This window comes from Pimephales promelas, chromosome 12 (assembly GCF_988280905.1).
Source record: "Pimephales promelas chromosome 12, fPimPro1.hap1.1, whole genome shotgun sequence".
NCBI lineage: Eukaryota > Metazoa > Chordata > Actinopteri > Cypriniformes > Leuciscidae > Pimephales > Pimephales promelas.
In genome coordinates this window covers 14,027,376-14,047,221 of record NC_142780.1, presented here as the reverse complement: position 1 = coordinate 14,047,221, position 19,846 = coordinate 14,027,376, and the positions used below count along the sequence as shown (strand labels likewise).

General features: G+C 36.1%; 2 protein-coding genes across 2 annotated transcripts; one reads left to right on the top strand and one right to left on the bottom strand.

The window, feature by feature from the left end:
* Nucleotides 1–8,010: 8,010 nt before the first annotated feature.
* On the bottom strand, nt 8,011–10,566 carry LOC120495049 (uncharacterized). The gene is made up of 4 exons (XM_039694442.2): nt 9,868–10,566; nt 9,658–9,712; nt 9,180–9,294; nt 8,011–8,903 (listed from the first exon to the last, which is right to left on the bottom strand). Exons 1-4 carry the CDS (start codon nt 10,162–10,164, stop codon nt 8,774–8,776), a joined length of 597 nt encoding a protein of 198 aa, XP_039550376.2. The 5' UTR covers nt 10,165–10,566; the 3' UTR covers nt 8,011–8,773.
* Nucleotides 10,567–11,085: 519 nt separating this feature from the next.
* LOC120495052 (uncharacterized) lies at nt 11,086–15,765 on the top strand. Its single transcript, XM_039694446.2, has 5 exons — nt 11,086–11,261; nt 12,056–12,353; nt 15,172–15,226; nt 15,345–15,462; nt 15,566–15,765. The coding sequence occupies exons 1-5, from the start codon at nt 11,191–11,193 to the stop codon at nt 15,588–15,590; spliced, it is 567 nt and encodes a 188-aa protein (XP_039550380.2). The 5' UTR covers nt 11,086–11,190; the 3' UTR covers nt 15,591–15,765.
* Nucleotides 15,766–19,846: the final 4,081 nt, after the last annotated feature.

Below are 19,846 nucleotides of genomic sequence, written 5' to 3'. Positions count from 1 at the left end.
GAATGGTGGATTTTTGTAGAAACCTATAGTAGTAGTAGCCTATATAGTAAAGGTAATCAAATGTATCGAATGTAAATGTCCATATAAAACGGACAGATTTTATACTTCTCGAATTACAGAATGAAATTCTGTGAAAACAAAAATTGAACCTCAAAGCAAATCTCAATTCCGAGATGCATAAGAAACACTGAGAACACAAATCCACAGGTTACTGTAATCCTTTTATACTATCCCAACCGGCTTGGAACAAGCTGAAGCTGATTTCACCAAGTGCAACATGTGCCTGAGTCAATTTCTGTGTTGATCCTGGAAAAACATTCTAATCAACCAATCAGATTTGAAGGACAAGTTTACAGTTTATGTCAAGTTTAGGCTTATATGGTTATTTAGGCAGGGTTAGGTTCAACATCAGTGTTAATCGAGCCCGTTCTCATCCCACGGCGTCATATACTGCCGCTTATACATCCAATGCACATGGCACCCTTTAACGTCAATATGAGACGCATATATATATATATATATACAGTGTTGGGAGTAACGCATTACAAAAGTAATACATTACAGTAACATATTACTTTTTGCTGTAACGCAGTAGTGTAAGGCATTACTAATCAATTTTCAGTAATATTTTACTCGTTACATGTTCAGTGAGGCTTGTATTACAGTTGTATTACAGTGTATTGTCTGCTTTTACTTCTTAAAGGCAAAAGACTGTGTGAAAGGTTTAAAGCAGTCTTTTAGTGCCAGTTCAGAGCGGTCGCGTCTGTAACATTGTTTTTTCCTCATAAATGCGAACACGAAAACTAAAATAAAATGAATATTTTAAGTTCTATGGAGACTGGAGAGCCAACCCTTCCTCATCCGATTTGCGCAGTGTAATTAACAGAATTACAAAAAATATATTTTGCCTCCTATTTTTTTGTCACGCATGAATGTGTGTCTTTTCCCTAATATTAAAAATAAAACAGACTGATATTTGTCTAATGTCTGGAGTCCTTTAAGGAAGTAGCCTATATACGTTTCAATACATGTATTTTCTGAGAATTTTTATTTCAAGTTTTGACTGCAAATGTCATGTCCATAATGCTGGACTTCCCCAATTTTAAATAATTTATCCTCAACTAGTTTTGTGGTTAACTTCAAATGTTAACTTCAAATAATACTAATAGCCTAATTTAAGGATAAGGCAGCATTGGATCTGGATTGTAAGGAGAATAACGCTGGAGTTGGAAGAGGTGTGTCGCGATTCTGTAGGTTCGTGGATCTGAGTCGTGTGGCGAATCGCGATTTTGGTTTCATATTGCATATCGTTACAGCCCCAAAGTTAAGTTCTACTTAGTTATTTTGGTGAAAGTAACTCAAAAGTAATACATGAGTAATGTAACGCATTACAATTCTGAGACAGTAATATTGTAAGGTAATGAATTACTTTTAAATAACAGTAACAAGTAATACCTAATGTATTACAGTTTGGAAGTAACTTGCACAACACTGTATATATATATATATATATATATATTATGGGCCAGAAGGCGCCTCCTAGTGGTCTAACCCTAACCCTACCCCAGACCAAAACATACCTATTACTGAAGTGTGTTATATTGACGAGGGTGCCATGTGCGTTGGATGTATACACATTGTCACTATATGACGCCCTGTTTGTCACATGTTTTGTCTTATATGTGAGTTTCACTTTTTGACATTTGAAACCTGACATGCATGTCTAGCCTAACTTATATGACTAAATGCTATATGAGTAAAAGTTATTGTGTTTTTAGTTGTAGTATGTTGTAAGAATTTAATAGTATTAAAGGGATTGTTCACCCAAAAATGAAACTTCTGTCATCATTTACTCACCCTCAAGTTCTTTCAAACCTATGAGTTGCTGCTTATTCTATTTTATGTACTGAGCTAATGATCTCTCTAAACCGAGCACTTTTTACATTTACATTTAATATGTTCATTTATATAATAACGTTAGGATAAAATCCGGCATAAAATGTGCCAAATCAGCTGTGCGGTTGATTCCCTCTTTTTAAAGGTTACGTTTATTTTAAGGTATCCTTGTTACCTGTAATTAAACAGTAAATTGCTAATGTAGTGATACTTTTTGTTTGTGCACTCTTGTCACATAGAAATGCAGGGAAACAAGAGGTGTTTAGTTTCCTGATAGACAAATAAATATATTTATATATAAATATAATATATATATATATAAATAATATATATATATATATATATATATATATATATATATATATATATATATATATATATATATATATTTATATATAAATATATATAAATTTATTATTTATATAATATAATAATAATATTATTATAATATTATTATTAATAATAATAATAAAATATATAATAATAATTATATATAAATATATAATATAATATATATATATATATATATAATATATTTATATAATATAATAATATTATTATTATATTATTAATAATAATAATAATAATATAATATATTATATATAAATATATACTATTATATAATAATATAATATATATATATATAATATAAATATATTTATATATGTATATATATATATATATATATAAATTTATTATTTATATAATATATTTATATTTATATATTTATATAAATATATAGTTGTGTTTGACTAATTGAATATCCCCAAAATATCTATAAAAGCTCAATTCAATGGTCACCCAAGCCACTGTTGACATGATCTTCAACATTGTCCTTTCCACCCTATAATGTGACATCCATTTGCATTGTGGCTGAAGGTCATGGCCCAATGGAGTTCACCACTCACTACAAACCTCAAGAGTCCTTCTGTTCAGTTCTCATGATCAGCTGATGCAAAGAGTCTTTCTGAACACAAGTCTAATAAATAAAAAGCCACAAATAAATGGTTCTGTTGGTAATGTGTTTGATAAAGAGCTGCAGTTGGAATGACATTTTACCATTAATTTGCATTTAGACTAATTCTGAGATTATATATTTTTATTGATTTAAAAACCAAAGTTCGGATTCTTTCGTTAAGCGGATATATGATTCATGTTTCTGTACAGTTTTTCATACATACTAGGTTATATCTTAGAAAAAATTTAATTTTAAATATAATCTTTTTCATTATCAATTTTAAAATCACCTAAATATAAAGTTTAGGTGAAGTTATACAAATGTAAGTGATAGATTTTTCCTCCTTTGTTGATAAACCTCTATCGTATACTATATTGTATTATTTAATTATTTGTATTTAGAACAATTGCAATAAACCTTGGGCACAGTACAATGTCTACTAGAAGCTTTTGCGTTTAATACATTTTGCATTTACCAAATATTTCTTATCATATCTTTTTTGTTATTCCATGTCATATATCTTGTCTGATATGTAACATTCATGAACAAAAATACCTTTGTCAATTAAAAAACAAAACAGTTACTATCTGCTCTACTTTGTTTGATTAATATGTCTGGACTGATATCTACCTGGAAGCATATCATTTTCCTGAAGTTCCATGTAGTTTTCTACATGCTTAAATTTGCATTACACACATTAAAAGGTTACATAAGACAAACCCAAAATAATATATTTATTATCTCTATTTCATCAGATGAAGCAGATGTCAGCTTTCTGCCCCTCCCTCCGAGTCCCGCTGTACACAATGACCTTCTGAACGAGATGGGGCGGAAGAGAGACACTAATTGCTTCCCCTAATTGTGAGCCTGCGGGGTAACAAAAAAAAAAAAGAAAACGAGGAGAGAGAAAGAGAAACAAAAAAAAGAGAGTGGATGGGAGGTAAACGCTCAACGGGAGCAGATACTAAGCCAATTAAGTTCACATGTGGTCAGTTCTGTGATTTACCAAAGAAACCCAAGAAAAAAGAGGAAGGCTTACTCATTACTTTTAATATTTCAAAACCTATCAACTGGAAATAAAAAGTTCATAAAATAGCTTTGTTAGAGTATTCCATATTGACTTAATGGTAACACTTTACAGTAAGGTTCATTAGTTAACATTTGTAAATGCATTAACTAACATGAACTAACGATGAGCAATGCATTAGTTACAGTGTTTATTAATCTTTGTTAATGTTAGTTAATACAAATACAGCTGTTCATTGTGCGTTCATGTTAGTTCACAGTCCATTAACTAATGTTAACTAATACAACCTTTGATTTTAATAACGTATTAGTAAATGTTGGAATTAACATTAACTAAGATTAATAAATGCTGAAGAAGTATTGTTCACATATTGTACATGTTAACTAATGTAGTTAACTAATGTTAACTAATGAACCTTATTGTAAAGTGTGACTAAATTTCTACTTGTTCCTCCTCTTCTTCTTTTTTTAAATAAATCTAATGATGCATTTACAATTGAAGTGAATGGGGCCAATTGGCAAACATTTCAATAGTTTCAACAACATGATTTATAATACTAACTTTTTTCAGTAGCGCTTTATTTTTCAGTCCTGTTCCGCATGTAGGCTACATTCTTATTATACTTGTAGGGTCTGAACCTACCCCTAAACCTAACCTTAACCCATTTATTTACCTTTTTATAAACAATACTTTCTTGGGTAAGTACACTGTAAGTATACTGTAAAATAAAGTATAACCTTTTTTTCTGTCAAGTTAAATACAATTTTACTTTGGTGCAACTGTTACATGATTTAACGTGAACATAAACCCTATAACGGCTGTGAAAATTACAATGTAAAGGATAATTTAACCAGAAATTAACTCACCCTCATTGCTCCAAACCTTTATGCATTTTTCTTCTGTGAACTAATGTAAACTAATTCAAATGACTGACCTTAAGTCATTGGTTCCCTTTATAACATCCGGGTGTACTGAATACTTCTTTATACTCCCGAATTGACCCTGTAAAACTTGCCAATGGTACAAGATGAGCTCAATGAGGCCGCTGCACATGTCCGTAGGTGCCACTTCCTTCAGTGCCGAGTGGCCAGACACTTAGAATGAGCCACCAACTTTCCTGGTAAACTCTGGCTGGATACACTTGTGCAATAATGGTCTTCTATCCAACGTCATGTTCTTATCAAAACACACAAACAGCTACTGTAAGTGTGTGACTGTGACTCAATGTAAGTGTGAAGTGCTTGAACTTGGCACAAGTTAGAGATATCAAGCCCTGCTTAAAAGATTTTTTAAAAATGACTTTTTTTCAGGATAGAGGCGGCATGCTCCTTTAAGAAACTGAGACACCAACATGTTTACCAATTGATAAGCCTTCCACAATACTGTGGAAATGAGAAATAGCAGCAACATAAACTTTCACTGTGTTGACTTGTTTCCCTGAATCTAAAAGTGACTGAAGAAAGCATAGAATAGAATCAAGACCACAATTAATGAGGTCCAGGTTTCTGTCCTGACACCAGTTATACCCCTTTTCCACCCAAAAAGAACTGGTTCAAAACTGGTGCTGGTTCAGAGTTGGTTCGGAGTTGGTTCAACTTGCGAACCGCTTCAGAACCTGTTTGTTTTTCCACTGACCAGAGCGCCCAGGGAACGACGTCGTTACGTCACTGTGCACGTCGCTAGAAACGCTTGCAAGTACATTACTTTGTGATTATCTCTAACTCGTGTACCAAGAAGGCTTTAAAAAAAATTGAAATATGCAAGTCTTTTAATCTTTTCGTTTGATATGTAATCTTTTCTGTTAAGTTACCCCTGTCTTACGTGTCTTTTTTTTTCTTCCAATTTTTTGTTCTATATCATGACTGTTTTCTTTGCTTATGTTTCAAATAAAAATATAAACAAATAAATACGCTTGCGCCAACTTCAAGCTTAACAACAAAGGCGGACTCCATTGTGTTTCTGCAAAAGTTTCTCTTGGCTTTGCGATCCTTTATTATGGTCAGAAAAGATGTTTAGAACACATCTAAACCCGCCCCAGCCCCGACGTAAGCGTGACGGGTAAAAGAATGGTTCTAGTCCAGCAAAGAGTTGGTGCCGCTTTGGAACCAGTTCTCCCGGCCGCGAACCGGTTCTTTGGATGTCGAAACACAAAGAACTGGTTCGCGCGCAGGCACCGGCTCCGAACCGGCTCTCAAAATGCATTGGTGGAAAAGGGGCTTTAGAGAAGCCCCTCCATCTGTTTCAGTAATTATCCCAACTGGAAGGTGTTTTAGCATGGTTTATGGTTTTCACTACTGCCTTCTTTAACTCAGATCTGACACTCCTCTTGAGAGAGAAGGTCTGCTTTGATTGGTAGCAGCCATGGAAGGTCTAGAACCAGACGTTGGAGAAGTGAGAATAAATGTTTACTAGGCCACTTCGGGGCGATCAGTAAGATCATGCAATGTCCCAACAAAGCGTATAACAATCGTCCTGGCCTCTCATGAGACAGTACATCCATTTCCAAAGGTCCACCTTGGCCAGTAGCACCTCATTGCAGTACGCAAGATCCAGGGGGCGGAGTCGGGTAGGTTTAGGGATCAGGGGGTGGAGTTGGGTAGGTTTAGGGGTGGGTTTAGGGATCAGGGGGTGGAGCTGGTTAGGTTTAGGTATATGTAAGGTGGGAGGAGTTGGATCTGGATCCGACTTCTCCCCGTGGATTTCATGTTCTGCAGTGAGGACTATCTCACCTTGGCTGCTCAGAGAAAAATACATCTTGCCATGGGTTGTCTTGGCTGATGCAAACGGGTTGGTATGTGCTATTCCAAACCGGGACCACATCAGAGACACACCATTGGGTGTAATCGCTATTCCTACAGTATATAGCGAATTTGATTCCTATTCGCTATATATGTTCGGGAGAAGAGATTGGCTGCCTGGTTTACAACTCCGGGTATGTAAACTGCGTGAGCTCAGTTTTGGGTAGGCCCAAAACAGAAGTCTCTTGCTTCTCCTGTAGAATTGAATCAAATGTCTGAAAGACAGATAGACTGTCACCCCAAACCCAGTCAGAGAAGTATCCATTCTCACCACCATTCTCCTTGCTTGTAGAGGAAACCCTTGGTTCAATCTCCCATTGTTTATCCACTGATGCAGAGCATGAACACATTTTCATGTGACCTTCAACTTCACTCACCTGTGTAATTTGGGGTGGAGTGGAAATGTGATATACCATGCATTTTATTCCCTTAACTAAGACGAGTTGATACCTCTGTCGTCTCAGTGTGTGCGAGACACTTTGATAGCGCTTAACTAGCCCAGTTCATTCAATATGGGCCAAGCAGAGAAGCGACCAAACACCTCCACGTTTTCCCTATTTAAATTTACACAAGTAGAGTAACTCGACCAAGAATGGTGACACAAAATAAAACGTTGCGCTTTCTAAGAGTGTAAAGTGGATAACTATATTGTATGGCGGAATACCACAGCAAGGGCTTGGGAGCACTTTGACTCGGCGCAGTAATATCATCACTCCCGAAGAACAAAAAGTCAGTGGAATTGACTTTATAAAGGCAGAGTACCAACCGTTATTCACACACTTGGTTTGCTGTTCTTCTGCTGTTCTCCCGACAACCCCTCCGCAAGTTACCATTGACTTCATGACTTCCATCACTTAGATAAAAACATGAAGACATTTAAAACACTCAACATGAGGGATGATCAAATGAGGGATAGTAAATAATGAGTGAGTGAACTAATCTTTTAAAAAACATTATGCAAGTGAATTTATACATTAATAAGCTGATAAATTAATCTAAAAAAAGTTTGTATATGCCATATATGCTCTTTATTGAGCTTAACTTCTATTGAACCCAGAATATTCCAGCTCTGTTTAACACAACCTCATAAATACTGCCAAGTATTTGTCAGAAGGTGGTGCTGTATATTAAAATGTCTGTCGTGTTTTGTCTAAGACTGGATGTCACTTGAAAAACCAACTGTGGCATTACTTTTACATTCCCATCAAACTGGTTAAACAACCTAGAGCGACATTCAGCTGTCAAGACACTGTTTGGGATTAGACTATAATGGCTAGGCAAACATTTTAAATTGCAGTAACCATCCATTTACTGGAAGAATACATAAAAGGGAGTGTCTAACCAAACTCTGCCTTTATTTTCACATTAAGCATCACAATATTTCAGAATAAAACCCAAAATTTATAACAAATGACACTGAAGAGCAACCATTTGAACTTCATAACTGCTCCACTGAAGGCTCTGCTGGGTTAAGCTCCATGTAGTGAGGACTATATAACAATAGTAACTGGGGTAACAGGGTGAGGATAATTAGGAGTGACAGTAAGAGGGTCAGAGCTTTCCCATTGGTCGATACAAGCGGGCATGAATGCATGAGCCCGAGGGAGGGTCATAATGACATTGTAACAGGGGCAAAAATTAAAGAAGAAATAAAGAAATATTAAAAGGACAAACAAACCCAAGAAAGCAAAGGAAACCTGACTGCATAAAAAAAGAAAGGGGAAAAAATGATCGAAGAAAATGTCATAACTTAATTGTGTATGAAGTGGACAACAAAATTTATTTATATATAGCAGATATGCAGCTGAAATTGTCAATATATCTGTCTCATCCCATATTTTTTATAAACCAAAACAGACCAGGAATATGATAGAACGCATTTTGGTCTCAGTCAAACTTCAAATGCAGGTTTGTAGTGCACATGGTTGAGAAAGTGTCTGTCATTTGAGGGGTCCTAATGGAATATTGGAGATCAACCCGAGCAAGATGTTCAGCTTTAGCTAATCTTCCTATTCAATTCTGCAGCGGATACTGACATAGTATTGTTTTCCTTCTCCTTAACACACACACGTACTCAGTCCACTTGGTTTTCCTTCACTCCACTTTTACTTTTGGCTGTTCAGCTTCTGGCATTTCAACCTTTTTTTCCTCAGGCACGGGTTTGGCTGCTGCCGGTTCCTTTACCTCAGGCTTTTTTGGCTCTTCAATTATGTTACACAGTTTCCTTAGAGAAGTAAAGCAGTATTGTTGAGCAACATTAATGGAATGCTTTTTATCGATTTTCTATTCAAATTACATTAAAAAGAAGAATCTTTCAATTTTAAGTTTAAATATGTAACAATGTGAATCCTCAAAGCCTTCAGGTTAATATGTACATTCTGAACAGAGTACACAATGGCTGTCAATGGCCAAACAAGTTCTGCACATATTTAACCACAACTAACTTCATGTTTTCTGATGAGATTCATAACAAATGATTCTGTCGTCCAAATCCACTCACCTTCCCTCCTCAGAGGTCTTGTCGATGTACTTGCAGAGTGCGCTCTCCTGCTCCAGTTGTTTTTTTAGAGAAGCATCCTCCGTTTCCCAATGAGACTTCGCCGCGGCAAACTCACCTAGGAACAGAAAACGGAAAAATGTCTGAGAGGATATTTTCAATAGCAGGTCCAAGCAATACAAACAATGACAAAATGAACAATTATGTAGGCTATTGTCAACATCCTTAACACAACTAAATCAATCGCACAATTTCAATACTCAAAGACAAAATCCATCATTGTTTATTTAGCTGGCATTTATCCAGACTTACCTTTGTTGCCGCCGGGGGGCACTATTGAGTATAATTAATGGATTAACAATAAATGACAAATTTTGTTAATAATGCGAGGTGAACATACTCTACTCTACACTACTTTTGGTCAACATTAACGACATTTCCATAGCCTGCGGTTTTCTTTTAAAACTGAAAATAAACTCACTCTGGATTTGTTTCTTCTCTGACTCTGAAGCAGCAATTTCATCTGTGAGTCGTTTCTGGAGAAGAACAAATTAAAGAGGTTATAATAAACTACATTTGAGACACTGTATCACACAGGCAGTTATGAAGCATTTGAAGAAGGTCTAAGAAAGATATTGTTGAGCGCATAAAAAAATGTAACATAAAAAAAATCCCTCCATATTGAACTCACCTTGTCCCCTTTACAGTTATCAACGTCACTCTTTTTCTGAGCCACTAAGGTCTTAACTTGGGACACGTCTTTGGTTAGAGCATCCACCTCTTTCTTAATCTTTTCAATTTCTGCGTTGGACATATTCAACTGATCTTCGTATTCCCCCAGAACATCCCTGGTCACTCTGAATTTAATATCTAGAAATGAAGCCTGTTTATTCAGATGCAGTTCCCGCTTCCGTCTGGTATGGATGTATCCAGCGATGCCCAGACAGCAAACCAAGACAAAACCCAACAGGAATGCTGGAAACTTCATGATGGAGGACTCAAGAGGAAGCTGGACCTGTTTCAGATTCGGTCTCTCGCGTGCAGGTGCAGGTGTACAGAGAATCAGAGTTACCTGTCGCAGATACTAACACCTCTCAGAACACGACGGCTGTTTCATTATTTTGAGGAGCTGACGCTGTGTATTCTCGGTGATATTAACCGAGATAGATAATAAAATATGCAGGTGAAAAATAAATAAATCCTCGAATAGCCTCCTTCCTGGTTAGACGTTTTATTTTAACGCTCGGTATCTGAGCGGTGCTTGAAAGGAATGGAGACGACGATACAGGTAACACAGCCCACCTGTTTAAAACCACGCCCACCCCCAGAACGCATTGGTGTTGTGAGATGTCGAGCAAATAAGACGTAGGACGTTACGCTTGATGGAAAGTCCGACTCATCTCCACGATTCGATTCTTTCGAACAGGACCGGTTAAACTGATTCAGCACTTAATAGCCTATGGCCACAGAAGACATGTGTGATTTCAGGCTCATTGAGAAAATGGCCTGTGTATTTTGAAAGTTTTGCTTCCATCCGACAGAAGAAAACCTCAAATCTCCAACTGACCAATGTATAAAAAACTAAAGGTTTTCACTGGACCTATATGTGTATAAATCTCTAATTTAAGTCGTATCATTTCCAATAAGTTTATTTAACATTCTGCTAAGTAGGCCTAACTTCAGAGTCCTCTGTTCACTCACTGGCTCAACAGTTCGCAGCTTATTATGAATTTATGTTTTTTTGTTTTGTCATTATTTTTTTATTGTTTTCTTGTTTGTTCCCTATACATGTTCGAGAAAAAAAAGAAAAAATGGACATATTCGTGTCCAACAGAAATGATTCTCCGTTCAAAGAGTCGGTTCAGCGAGTCGTGGACGCAAGGATTCTTGTTCCGACGGGTTCTGGTACAAGTAGCCTACAACAACGTCGCACGTCCTAGTCGTTTATGAAATAAACAAGTATTGTCACACATCGAAGAATTTCTATTTAATATTGCCTGAAACGTGCCACTCAATGATGGACAAAATAGTTTTTACTTCAGTCGAGCCAAACCTTCACAGAGTATTGGTATCTCAACGAACCAGGTGAGCACCTATTAAACCTCGCTGGGGGAAAGGGGTTTCGAGACACAGAGCATGGGGACAGTTTGACATGTTGGTTAAGTCACGCAAATGAGACTATCCCGGTTCATCCTGTTTAACCATGTAATGATTTACCAAATTTGCTGTGTTTTATAATGCCACACCTCTGTTGGGTTGAAGTGTGAGATAAGGGCGGGCTGTGTAGCTATATGCCTGCCTGTGTGTGCGTGTGTGTGTGTGTGTGTGTGTGTAGTCTCTCTCTCTCTCTCTCTCTCTCTCTCTCTCTCTCTCTCTCTCTCTCTCTCTCTCTCTCTCTCTCTCTCTCTCTCTATATATATATATATATATATATTTGATGGAAACAATAAAACAAAATTCCTGAGAGTTGATGCTATAATGTTTTCCTATTTTTCTTTGATGACACGAAGGTGGGTGGAGATTGAGAATATGGAAAAGTTGGTCTGGGATCACAGCAACAGTATCCAGGAAGTGTTATGGTTTTCTCTCTCTCTCTCTCTCTTTCACGCCCACACACACACGAACACATTTATTTACTTAAACCCGGACATCCAGTTGGACAGGTATGACAGGCCACCTGTCTACGGCTCAGATTGAACTTTTCCGGAAGACAAGACAGGTAGTTGTGTCATTTTCGTTCGACGGCGTAGGTGCTGCTGCCATGAGGACCAAGTGACTGTGTCTACAGAGAGAGAAAGAGAGAGAAAACAAAATCAACGGTCCCCTAGGGAACTCACTTGGTCTTCTCTTCCTCTCTCTTCCTACCCTTATTTCCTCAGGATGAGAGGCATGTCGGTAATGGTTTTCCTGGCCTTATGTGCCCTCCTGATTATAACCTACCAGGCCATACAGCAGGAGCTCAACATCCGCAACCTGCAAACACGCATCGTTGTTTCCGGTGAACAAGTGAAGTTTAAGGAGGATGGAATCATGTCAGCCAAGACGAAAGTGGACGAGATCACTAAAAACCTTAGTGCTCTGACAACACAGAGGGATCAGCTCAAAAAACAGAGGGATGACTTAAAGAAAACCAGCACTGCGTCTGAAAAGGAACTCGGCACCTGCAAGACTGACAAGGTATTCTCAATAATAATGAAGCAGTTGAGCTTTACATTGATTTGATTGATTCACTTTAGATCAATCACAAATTTGGAGTAAATCATTTCTCAATCAGCAAATCAGTTCTCTCTGCCTTTGCATGCAACAACTCCTTATTGCTCTTTTGTCTGATATGTGGTTAGGTGACATTAAATCCTTTTGAGACGATGACATCCTGGGGCGTGGAATGCTATACACAATACGATTTAATAGTTGGGGGTGGGTAAGGTTGCATTTATTTGATCAAGAAGAACAGGAAACGCAGACTAATGTTCTGAAATGTTATTGCAATTTTAAAAATACCTGTTTTCTATTTTAATGTTTTAAAATGTCATTTATTCCAGTGATGTAAAGCTGAATTTTCAGCATTGTTACTACAGTCTTTAGTGTAACATGATCTTTCAGAAATCATTCTAACATGATTTGTAGCTCAAGAAATATTTCGTAGTATTCTCAATGTTGAAAACTGTTGTCCTGCTTGTAATGTTTTTGTAAACCGTGATACTTTTTTTCAGGATTCTTTGATGAATAGAAAGTTCAAAAGAACAGCACTCATTTGAAACTAAAACCGTTTGTAACATGATATATGCCTTTAGTGTCACTTTTGGTCAATTTTATGCGTCCTCGCTGAATACAAGTCAGTGTTCGGGGAAAGTTACTTTGAAAAGTTTTGGATTATACGTTACTCCCTAAAAAAAGTAACTTTCTTACTCAACAAATGCTTAACGTGTTACTTTTCCCCACCTGGTCTAGGATTGCTTGCTTGTTTTTTAATATAATTCTCACCAAAAGTGAAATGAATATAAGCCTCAGGCTAAAATGTAAATTCACACTTGTACAGTGAAGGGCACAGCTCAAACACACCTTTCAGTTGTGCTGTCATTTGTATAGTATATTTGTGTAATTTAGGATAGCTAATTATTGCAGGTTTGCATAATATTCTTAATAAGTTTGCATTTATCTGTTTTTGTGCAAGTGAGATAAGTAAATGCCTACTGGTATTAAGGCCTTGTCCACATGGACACGGGTATATTTTTAACCAGAGTTTTTCCTCCTGGGTTTAAAAATAAAAAATCCCATCCACACATGCTCGGCTTAAAAAAAAAATCTCCCATCTTCATGAAAACGCAAAGACACGCTATCAAGTGCTGTCAAGACCATGCCACACCAGCAGGCGGCGATATAACCCTAACCAGAAAGCCACGTTGGCCAATCAGAAGCCTAACAAACATTGTAGCAGAACTTCACTTGCTGTTAGCATCCCATTGACTCCCATTCATTTTGGCGAATAGCTTTACATCTGAGGCATCCAAAGACTTAATTTGTCCATTATTTATTTCTAAAGAAACACGACAATGAATTAAAATGCTGCATTTCTTTGTATCTTACGTTACGGCCCCGTAGAAGCCGTTTTTGTAAAAATAGGCTATTGATTGCGTCATAACCACGGGACTTTCTGTCGCACAATAGAGACATTACCGTATAGACAGAAGGAGAAGCTCGCGGGCAATCTTTTACTTTCTATGAGGCAATCGGGGGGACATGGAGGCATAAAGTTAAGGTAGAAGCCCATAGTTAGAGAGTCCATAAAAGCAACGCGACAAAAATTTCAACGTTTTTGAGGAATTAGGTGATTCAGATTTGTGTTACTAGAAGATTTACAACTGTCAGACTGTCGTCACGCTCAGTTTGAGTCTGAAAAAAAAAACGTGCATTCGAAAATGGCAAAACCCAACTGTTTAACTCTGGGGGAGTGGTAAAATGAGCCTATTTCCAAAAAAGTGGAGTTTCCCTTTAAATTTGTAAACATTCAATTCAGTTGGAACTCACTGTTTATTCATACTTTGCATGTGATGAATGAAAACTATATTTCCAGTTTCGCAACTTTTCAAGATAAGTAAAGCCAAAGAACCAATAGACTGCTTGCCATTTCTGAATTAAATACATTACTTCTACAATAATTTAAAATTGCATTGATATTTCACAATATTCAACATGACATCATGACTTTTGCGTAAACATATACGCCACTTTCGAGTCAGGTGGCGTGTTATCTCTACGCATTTTGTGCTATCCGCGTGTATCCGCGTGTATGCGTATATGTCTACGCCATTAACGTCCGCGTCATTCCGCGTGTCCGAACACGCAGTCAAATCCCCAGTCATAAATGCCATTAACCCCAGTGACGGTTAAGTTTAGGGATGGGGTTGAGGTAAGTCATATCTTTTTTTTTTACCTAGGATAGTAAGGGAACAGTCATAAATGCCATTAACCCCAGTGACGGTTAGGTTTAGGGACGGGGTTGAGGTAAGTCATATATTTATATAACGTTAAGTCAACGGCGTTCATAAACACGCTGAAAAGCGATTATGCGTCTTGATAGCACGCCAAAAATGGAAATACGAATTGGTGTGTCATACACACGCTACTTCATGAGATCAGTCTGCAATATTAATGTTTTACTGTATTTTTTGACAAATAAATGCAGCCATGGTGAGCATAAGATACTCCTTTCAAAGGAAGAACCTGAACATAGTTGTCTCTTAGGCGTGTATATTTGCTTTAATTTGAATGGTTCCTAAATTATGAGTCTCTTGAAGGTTGGAATGTGCTGATGTTTTCGGATTCCTTACAGTATTGTTTTACATGATTGCGTGGATGTTTTACAACATTTATGCAAATCAAGTTTGTCGACAGGTCTGTTCTTCTGTTTAACTGAGCCCTGTGTTCCTGTTTTGTCTGACCATAAACCATAAGCTTTTTACGTGCTCTCACACAGTCTTTCTCTCTGTTTCAGGGTGCATTAGAGAAGAAGAGCAATGAAGCAAAAGAAGCACTTAACAAACTAAAGGGTGAATTGAGTTACTCTTATTTCTGGGGTTTATTAGATCGAAAGAACTGCAGTGTCAGAAGGTGTGTGGATAATACAATGCTCATTGTCAATGTTTCATCTCGCATGTTACTCTGCAGGAGACCAAGAAGCTGAAAAAAAGAAAGCTGAGGAAGAGATTCAGGGTCTAAAAAAGAGCATTCTAGAGAGAGATCTAAAGATCTGCAAATTTGTGGATGTTAATATGGACGAGGCAAAGTAAGAGTGGTTGATTTCAATTCATTCCATTGATTATGAACTGTAATATTACAGAATCACCTGAATGTTTTTAACACGGGTCCTTTTGCTTGTCTCTTCATAGGAAGTTGTGCGCAATTGCACTGTGAAGGGATTTCAGAAGTCTAATGGGAGTGCTCAGGAAAAATGTTCTGGATGGGATTGTGTTTGTTTTCTTCTTCACAACCTTTTTTTTAAACTTGTTTAATATGTTATTTCATGAAATAAGGTATGGATGTGCTTCTTTATGAACAATGCACTAAATAAATGTGTTATAAAGAGTGATGTGTGGGAAAAAAAAGACTAATTGATTTTTGTAAAAACTTGCCAGTTGATTTCCTTTTAAGTTAATTATTCATTTTCAGTGTTGGGGAAAGTTACTTTTAAAAGTAAGGCCATAAAATATTACGGTAATCTTTTTTTGTGTGTGTGCAAGTGAGATTAGTAAATGCCTGCTTACAGTTAGTCTAGAACTACTATAACCATCATGTTCACACACAACGCCTCTGAACATCATTTTCGATTTCTCTCAACATGTGGACAGGAGAGGTGTCAGTCAATACATGGGAAAACCAAGTAAATTGCATTACTTATTTGACAAAGTAACTCAGATATTTAGTTGCAAATTTAAAAGTAATGTGTTACTTTACTAGTTACTTGGAAAAGTAATCTGATTACTTATCTAGTGTTACTTACAAGTTTAAGAGTCTTTTTATGATCTGCTGATCCTACGTCTTGACATAACTTCAAATGAAATCAAATGAAAAACTAAAGTGAAGTACATTAAACTAAGTATTTAAATTTATGATGATGTTATCAGATGAATAATTCTGTTAAAGGAGTAGTTCACTTTAAAAAAAAAAAAACTTTTGCTGATAATTTAGTCACCCCCATGTCATCTAAGATGTCTATGTCTTTTGAAAAGAAATTAAGGTTTTTGGTGAAAACATTCCAGGTTTTTCTCCATATAATGGACTTCATTGGGAACCAAACGGTTCAAGGTCCAAATGAGAGTTTCAGTGCAGCTTTAAACGACACCAGACGATGAATAAGGGTCTTATCAAGTGAAACGATCGCTCATTTAAAGAATAAATAAAAAAGTTTGTTTTATAAGCTCAAATGCTCGCCTTGCTCTGTTCTGTGATGAGCGTTCGTGACTCTCCTGTTCGAACTCGTTCATCAAAATGAACAAATCTTTTTTCGAGTCATGACTCGAAGGGTCCTTGATAAGACCCTTATTCATCGTCTGGTGTCGTTTAAAGCCCTTTGAAGCTTCACTGAAACTCTCATTTGGACCTTGAACTGTTTGGTTCCCATTGAAGTCCATTATGGAGAAAATCCTGGAATGTTTTCATCAAAAATGAATTTGTTAATTTCTGCCTCAATTTAATTAAAAATTAAGTTCATAAAAAATAATTTCTTTTCGACTGAAGAAAGAAAGACGTGGACATCTTGGATGACATGGGGGTGAGTAAATTATCAGCAAAATAATTAATTTTTATTAAATAAATCATTTTTTTTAAAAAGTGAACTACTCCTTTAAGCATAGTTTCCAGCAAGAGATTCCTGCCAGTCCTTTTCTCTTAACAAAAATAAAACCGGTTTTATTGTATTGAGTCAAATAAAACAGATTGCTGAGACTGGATTAGGACTGGTGAAACCTTAGAATCTGGTTTGGGTTCCTATACTCGAATTTACATGCTTTTTTAAAGTCGTCACCTAAGTGCTTTGTCTTCACTAGTAAGGACTGCACCCTAATGTGTATATAACTACAGTGTATCCATGTCTCCTGGTCTTCACTTCTGACATTTCTAACACACCCAACATTGCTTAATTTACATTCATTACTCATTTTGCCCCTCCAGTGTATGCTTAAACAAATAATATAATATTCTCTGGTATTGTCTGTTTGCTCGTCATCATACAGTGTAAGTCTTTTTTTTTTTTTTTTTTTGCATTTCACTTGAGCAATCAGCAGCGGCTTTAACCAAAAATTCTTTGGAGAATTAGGTGTGTAATCTTCAGTCGGCACACTAGACTGGATCCGTGAGGGTGTGTGTCATCAAAAAACAGATGGGGGAGGATGGACATGTTTAATTGTCATGTTAAAGTTTAAGTACCATATGTACAGTCGTGCTGAAAACAAAATAAGAGGGATCATACAAAATGCATGTTACTTTTTATTTAGTACTGTCCTGAATTTCATATTTATAGTCCACAGGACAAAAAAATAGCTGTATTTATATACTGTTCAAAAGTTTACATACCCTTTGATTCTTAATACTGTGCATCGTTACCTGGATGATCCATGACGTTTGTTTTTTTGGTTGTTCTTGTTTGTCTTGCCCATTGTTCTTCAGAACAATCCTTCAGGTCCTGCAAATTCTTCAGTTTTACAGCATCTTTTGCATATTTTAACCCTTTTCATCAGTGTATATGATATGGGATTTATCTTTTCACACTGAGGACAATTGAGGGACTCAAACACAACTAAAGAAAGGTTCAAACATTCACTGATGCTCAGGAAGGAAACACGATGCATTAAAGGAGTAGTTCACTTTAAAAAAAAAAAACTTTTGCTGATAATTTACTCACCCCCATGTCATCCAAGATGTCCATGTCTTTCTTTCTTCAGTCAAAAAGAAATTAAGGTTTTTTGATGAAAACATTTCAGGATTTTTCTCCATATAATGGACTTCAATGGGAACCAAACGGTTCCAGTTCCAAAAGACAGTTTCAGTGCAAACTGCAAACTGTTCAAAGGGCTTTAAACGATTCCAGACGATGAATAAGGGTCTCATCAAGCGAAACGATCGCTCATTTAAAAAAAAAAAAAAAAAAAAGTTTAAGCCTTGCTCTTTTCTGTGATGTGTGTTCGTGACTCTCCTGTTCAAACTTATTTATTAAAATGAACAAATCTTTTTTCGTGTCATTTGGTTCATTCAATGAACTAAATGAACGAGTTGACTCTGGAAAAGATTTGTTCATTTTGATGAACGAGTTTGAACAGGAGAGTCACGAAGCGCATCAAAGAACAGAACAAGGCAAATTTGAGCATATAAAACTTAAACTTTTTTTTTTTTACATTTTTTTTTTTTTTAAATGAGCGATCATTTCGCTTGATAAGACCCTTATTCATCATCTGGAATCATTTAAAGCCCTTTGAACAGTTTGCAGTTTACACTGAAACTGTCTTGTGGACCTTGAACCGTTTGGTTCCCATTGAAGTCCATTATATGGAGAAAAATCCTGGAATGTTTTCATCAAAAAACTTAATTTATTTTTGACTGAAGAAAAAATCACATTGACATCTTGGATGACATGGGGGTGAGTAAATTATCAGAAAAAGTTTTTTTTTTTTAAAGTGAGGCTACTCCTTTAAGAGTCGGGGGGTGAAAACTTTTTGAATTTGAAGTCAAGGTAAATTTTAATTAATTTGTCTTCCGGGAAACATGTAAGTATCTTCTGTTGCTCCCGAAGGGCAGTATTAAATTATTCTATTTTTTTTTTTTTTTTTTTTTTAAAGGATAAAAATATTAAATCATCCCGGCTATTAAAGCATCTTTTTTCCTTTTGGAGCATCAGTGAATGTTTGTACTTTTTTAAGGTGATGTAAACTTTTGAGCACAAATGTACAAGAATTTTTGAAACATTCTAATTTATTTTAACAGTTTAAATGGTTTAAAGTGACTTGCATTGAGAGCTTTATCATACGTCAGCAGTTTGCGAACAAATGTGTATTAGGCAAATAGCCCCATTCTTCCAGTTCTGTTAACCTGTTTTTCCACATTCATGGCATTTTACTCAGTCTCTGTGTTCAAATCACTCTTTAAGGTTTTTGAAATTCACCTTTTACTATTGGAGAAGTTGCTTAATGCAGGATCTTCAGGGTGGGAACGTACATATTTACCAATGCAATTATTTTCCTTCACGGTTGCTCATTTAAATGTGTGTTGCTAGAAAAGGATACACAGATGTCTAATGTGACCAGTGTTTACCCTCCCTTTCTTTTTAAAGAATAGATTTTCCAACAGTCATAACAGGAACCTGTAATTCTTGAATATCAAAAACATTTTCAGATGACTATATTTATATTTTTAAGTTAAATTTAAGTTTAAGTTAAGTTGTTTGCTGACAACTATCCAATGTATTTGTTTAGTTTTTTTTCCCATAGTGAATGTTTTCACTTTATATAAATAAAGCCGTGAATGAATCAGTATGTGAATCAGCATAATAGAAGAATTTTTGAAGGATAATACAACATTGGGTAAGTTACTCTAAGAGAATTTAATTACTGGCAACTAATTACATCTTTAACAGCTAGTGTAATTAGATTAATGTAATTTATCCCTCTAAAAAGTATTAC